This window comes from Mastomys coucha, unplaced genomic scaffold, assembly GCF_008632895.1.
Source record: "Mastomys coucha isolate ucsf_1 unplaced genomic scaffold, UCSF_Mcou_1 pScaffold15, whole genome shotgun sequence".
NCBI lineage: Eukaryota > Metazoa > Chordata > Mammalia > Rodentia > Muridae > Mastomys > Mastomys coucha.
Window position 1 is genome coordinate 166,300,728 of NW_022196897.1, and position 6,000 is coordinate 166,306,727.

At 46.7% G+C, this 6,000-nt stretch overlaps 1 protein-coding gene across 2 annotated transcripts in view; it reads left to right on the plus strand.

Annotated features, from left to right (window-relative positions):
- Cdh4 (cadherin 4) overlaps positions 1–6,000 on the plus strand; it is a 493,035-nt gene that overhangs the window by 357,678 nt on the left and 129,357 nt on the right. For both annotated transcript variants that reach the window (XM_031372954.1, XM_031372955.1), the window contains one exon: positions 2,327–2,553. In XM_031372954.1, coding sequence (XP_031228814.1) covers positions 2,327–2,553 — 227 coding nt within the window. The remainder of the gene's footprint in view (positions 1–2,326; positions 2,554–6,000) is intronic.

A 6,000-nucleotide genomic window follows, 5' to 3' on the forward strand; every position in this document is an offset into this window, starting at 1 on the left:
TGAAAAGAAGAAGAAAGAACAAAGCAGATTGCTCAGGAGCCACCACCCAACCATTGTCCACCAGCAAAACCTACAGGGAACCTGTGGTTCTTGTCTTCTGGAGAGAGAAAAATTCAGTTCAGAGATGCAGACAGGGTAAACAGATGGTCACTCAGTAAAATAAAGTGAATTTGCTCCGGAGGCACTGGGTGAGCTGCCCCAAGGAGGGGAATAGCCTAGTGGGGTCTGCATTGTGATTGATTGATTGATTGATTATTGATTGATTGGCAACACATGCTACAGTGTACATGTAACATGTCAGAAGACAACTTGTGGGAGTCGGTTTTGTTCTTCCAACATATGGATCCCAGGAATCAATCTCAAATCACCTGGCTTCATGGCAGGTGCCTTTTACCCATGAGCCACCTCTCCAACCAGCCCTGAATTGTGGGTTTTAAGAAGTTTCATCTATTCTTTCGAGTTAGTTGGCACGCTCGTAGAGTAAAGTAGACTAGATTCCTCCATCTAGAGTATTGCTGGAACTCACTTTGTAGACCAGGCTGGCTTCAAACTCAGAGATCTGTCTGCCTCAGTGCCGGGATTAAAGGCAAAAGCCACTATGCCTAGCTTGAAAGTGTTTTTAAATATAATGAGCCCAGGCATTTCTGCTCTGTCAGAAGGCAGAGTCAAACCCACAATACAAGCAATGTCATAATGACATCAAGTTATTTGAGGACCCAGGCCCTCTGATGGTGCAGACCGTTGGAGAATGCCATGTTGCCTTAGCCTCTGACATACTGCAAACCGCCTAGTTCCAGCTTCAAGGATGCTCAACCACAGAGTCTCCCTGACCCTCAGAAGACACAGCCAGATTCTCTATACTGACCACTCTGCCCCCCTGACAGACAGAAATGCCTGCTCTTGTTATACTTAAGAGCATTTTTCAAGCTAGGTATAGTGGCACACAACTTTAATCCTAGGCAGAGAATGGCAGATCTTTAAGTTCAAGGCTAGCCTTGTCTACAAAGAGAGTTCCAGCATAGCAAGGGCTACACAGACAAATGTTGTATCATAGAGCCAGATAGATAGATAGATAGATAGATAGATAGATAGATAGATAGATAGATATACATAGATAGATAGATAGATAGATAGATAGATAGAAGATAGATAGATAGATAGATAGATAGATAGATAGATAGATAGAAAGAAAAACATTTTCTATTAAAACACAAGCAGGAGAAACCAGCAACTAGGGAGACATCTCTCATGAATGATTCTAGAGACAAGGGAAGCCACGTGTTATTTATTATTTCAAGGCAGGCAACAATAAAAGGTAAGCATGCAGGAAAACACTTTATCAAATGTAACCGCGAGTCACTTTTTTTTAGTTTCCAGAATAAATAGTAATTAAATCATGTAAGCTGTGACAGAGAAATTGCTTATAAAACCAATCCTCCCACCATAATTGCTTAGATACCCACATTTTTATAAATACGGGGTAACTTTATCCGTTGCTTTTATCAGCAGAATGTGACACCAGCTGTTGGTGCTTCATAATTTACTGCGGCGTTGGGTGACAGTCACAAAAGCCTGTGTCTAAAATAATGCGCTAACGTGGCCCAGATGAATGTGCAGACTTAGAGATGTCTCATTATGTAGCCGAGTTAGAAATGACTGTAGTACCGGTCGCCAGGAGGGGTTGACAATCTGGTTACCGAACTAATATTATGAAATGATCCAGACATTGTACGGGGATCAACAGGCTAAGTTAACTTTCTGACTAACCAAGGAAGCTTGTGGCTAGGCTAGACCTGCCATCCCGCCTCTGCCCCAGCAGAACACAGCTGACTGACAAGTGTCAGGGAAGGGCCAGTCATGCCAGCCCCATTTCCAGAATGTTTCTCATGTCAGGAAAGAATCCTGACACACCAGCTTTCTCTGGTTGCTCCACTGCTCTTGGCCTTCTTAGGCACAAAAACAGAGCCGAAGGACCAAGCCATCTGTACAACAGGCAGAGGCTGGTGAGAGGCGGGCAGTGGGAATGTAGGGGTCAGTGGATGGAGATTCCTGCTCCCCTCTGAGTCACACTAGCTCTGAAAGGTACAGAAGATACAGCAGGACGGAAGGAGGACTACCTGGGTGTGGACAGTGGACGCTCTCCCATCCTTCCTTCTGTCCTTTTCTTTAGCCTCTGGCTACTTCTACTGAAGACAGAGGAGACCCTATGAGGTCCTTGCTGTCTCAGGACACTTGGGGAACCAGATGCTGTGCTTGATGTTGCAGCCTTCTGTCTGCTGCAGCCTCTGTCTGCTGGTCACCCTGACCATCTTCTCTCCTCTTACAGTCAAGTTCAGCAGCTGCGTGGACACCAAAGGGACACAGTATGAGACCAACAGCTTGGACTTCAAAGTCGGGGCGGATGGGACAGTCTTCGCCACTCGGGAGTTGAAGATCCCCTCAGAGCAGGTGGCCTTTACTGTGACTGCTCGGGAACGCCAGAGCGCTGAGCAATGGGACGCCATGGTGAGGCTGCTGGTGGCCCAGACATCACCGGCACACTCTGAACACAAGGTAAGAGGACACACCACGAGCAGGAAGGTCTGGGTCCAAAGTCAAGGTGTCCCTGCTCTGGGGAGTCCCAGGCAGAGCCTTTCCCTGGCTCATGGACGATGTGGGTTGACAGCTATTTGGCTTTGCCTGCCATCAAGGCTTGATTCCACCCCTAGCCTCCACACCCCTCTGAGGTAGACTCACCCCCATGGGCTGATGGTACCTGAGCAGACTAGTCTACCAAACCACCACCACCATGACCTTCATCTCATTTTGGATGAGACTCCCTTCTACCTTGAGCTGTAAACCACAAGTTCTGTATGTAGCCTGGGTTCCCAGGGATCTTGCACAGAGGTAGCCACCTGCTTTTAAGGACAGGAGGGTTGGCAAGCAAAGCAGGTCAATCCTGAGGCTGGGGAAACCACGACTCTGGAGGGACACAGAGGGAGAGAAAACAACAGACAGAAAGCTAGGGAGGTGGGAGGGGCGGGGAGATGGGGGCGGGGAGATGGGAGGGGCGGGGAGAAAGGTGGGAGAAAGAGAGGAGAGGGGACAGCAGGGGGTGGACAAATGAGTGGAGGGTAGAGACACAGGGAGTCCTTCTGTGATGTCTGCAGTTAGTGTCTTCCCCTTCCTCCAGCTGTGTGCCTGAGAGATGAACAAGGGTAGGGGCATCGCCCCTGTCCTAGACCTGCATTGTCCACTCATCTAACCAGACTCCATGACACCCCACCTCCTCTCTGCTCTGCTTGTCGTCTGTCGTTTGTGCTGGGAACCCTAGGCAGCAGCATTAGCCTCAGGCATCAGAACTAGCAGAGGTGTTAGGGCTAGCAGAGTTTGAAGCCTGCATGCTTGCAGGAAGGAGACACTGAGAAAACCAGAATGGTTGGAGAGGGCAGCATGACAGGCCTCTCAATTTGTCTGGTTCCATAGCCATGCTGCAGTGTAAGGCAGGCTCAGGCAGCTGCGTTGGGGCTCCCTGGGAAATGCCCAGAGGACCTGAAGTTATAGACAAAGTTAGACACATTCTTTATGTGGGTTTGCCCAGAACCTTCCATAACTGAGTGTGACTTTGAAAACCTCTTAGTGGGATAAAATGTCCAAATTTCCAAAAACCTATCTGACCAAAGGACCTTTGTGGAAGAGCTTGTAGGACGAGTGTGCCAAGGAACCCACTTTGGAGGAGCAGGGACTGGCTTTGTTCTTGTTTCCTGAGTCCAAGTAGGAGCAGAATCTTGGGAGGACACACATTACTAGTACACACATACACACACACACACACACACACACACACACACACACACCTTGATCATGGATATTGAAGACTCTAAGACAGGCAAGTGTGCCTGCTCACTCTTCCCTGTGTGTTGATCGTGCATGAGCCCTTGAGCCAGGTGAAGGACGGTTAAGGAGAAGGACCAGTGAGGTGAGGGACAGGTGAGGTGAGAGACAGGTGAGGTGAGGGATGGGTGAGGAGATGGACAGGTGAGGTGAGAGTCAGGTGAGGTGAAGGATGGGTGAGGAGATGGACAGGTGAGGTGAGAGACAGGTGAGGTGAGGGATGGGTGAGGAGATGGACAGGTGAGGTGAGAGACAGGTGAGGTGAAGGATGGGTGAGGAGATGGACAGGTGAGGTGAGAGACAGGTGAGGTGAGGGACAGGTGAGGTGAGGGATGGGTGAGGTGAGGGATGGGTGAGGAGTAGGACAGGTGAGGTGAGGGATGGGTGAGGAGATGGACAGGTGAGGTGATGGACAGGTGAGGTAAGGAACGGGTGAGGTGAGGGACAGGTGAGGTGAGGGACAGGTGAGGAGAAGGATGGGTGAAGGTTCAAGGCAGGATAGGCGGAAGGCAGTTTCCTCATGAACAGCTTGTGAGGGAAACACAGTGTGTGAACTCTGGAGAGGAAGCAAATAACCTCTGAAATGGGATATCTGATGCCAAAAGGAGTTGGGATGGAACAGAGGTTCTCAACCTGAGGGTAACAACCCCCAAAAGACCATATTTATCCCCAAACAGACATTTTGATTCATAACAGTAGCAGAATTACATTATGAAGTAGCAACAAAAATAATTTTATGATTGGAGTCACCACAACATGAGGAACTGCATTAAAGGGTCACAGCATTAGGAAGGCTGCGAACCATATGAAACATTATGAGACCCAGTTTTAATTTAAGTTGGTCTTTCCTTACCCAGAATGCTTGCAGGAAAATGGTTTCTCACTTTTTCAGATTTTTAGAATATTTGCTTGAGACTATCGTGGGACATCCTAGGGACACAACCCAAGGCTAAAGCAGAACTCATCTGTTTCAGCTCTTCTTTGTACACATAGCCTAGACCTGTGCATGCATGTGTGTTTCTGTGCATTATCGTGTGCATGCTTGTATGAGTGTATGTTGTGTGTGTGAGTGTGTGTGTGTGTGTGTGAGTGAGTGTGTACGTGAGTGCATGAGTGTGTGTGTATGTGTGTATTTATTGCAACAAGTGTAGAATTTTCCAGTTTGAGTGGATGGTGCTGAAAACATTTCAGATTTTGAATTTTCTAATAAGAGTTGTTCAACTTCTACTATAATTTGATAAGATAAAGAACACTTGTTGTAGGGACTGGAGATGGCTCTGTGCTTTAAAGTACTTGATGCTCTTGCAGAAGACCCTAGTTCAGGTTTCAGTATGCACAGGGTGGCTCACAGCTCCCTGCAACTCTAGTTCCAGGGGATCCAACTCCCTCTTCTGGCCTTGGCAGGGGCTGCACACACAGGTAGTACACATATATATTTGCAGGAAAAAATACCCATACACCTATAATAAAAATTAATAATAAAACCTTCCTTTAAAGATACTTAAAGTCTTTGAGATATCTCTGAGAGTCGTGAGATTGTGTGTGTGTGTGTGTGTGTGTGTGTGTGTGTGTGTGTGTGTGTGTGTTCAAAGATAATAAATTCAAGAAAGGAGAAAACAGAACAGATGGGCTAATATACTTCTTTTGGAGTAAGATGGCATGCTTACAAATACACCGGTAATTATAAAAATGAAGACATGTTAACATACAAATAAAAGAAAACATGTTGACAGATTGAATAAGTAAAACCCTGCTAGGTACAGCTTGCTAAATACACATCTTGAAAGTCTAAGAACGGAGACAGTTTGAAAGTAAAATCCTAGAGGAAAAAAAACTGTGTAAATAACAACCAGAAGAAAGCTGGAGGCAGCTCTGTTGACATCAGACAAACGGACTGAGAATTAAGCATCCTGTAAATGGGACACTTCAGAGACAAGAAGATGCAAAAGACCTGAACTGTTGTCCACGTATGTGACTTCAAGCTGTTCACAACAAAATTGGCAAATGTAAAGAGAGAACACCAAGGGGGTAGGGGGACAGTTTTAAATGTAAACAAGTGTCCATCAGTGAGTAACAGACAGACAGACAAGGGTTTTTTTTTGTTTTGTTTTTGGTTTGGGTTTTTTT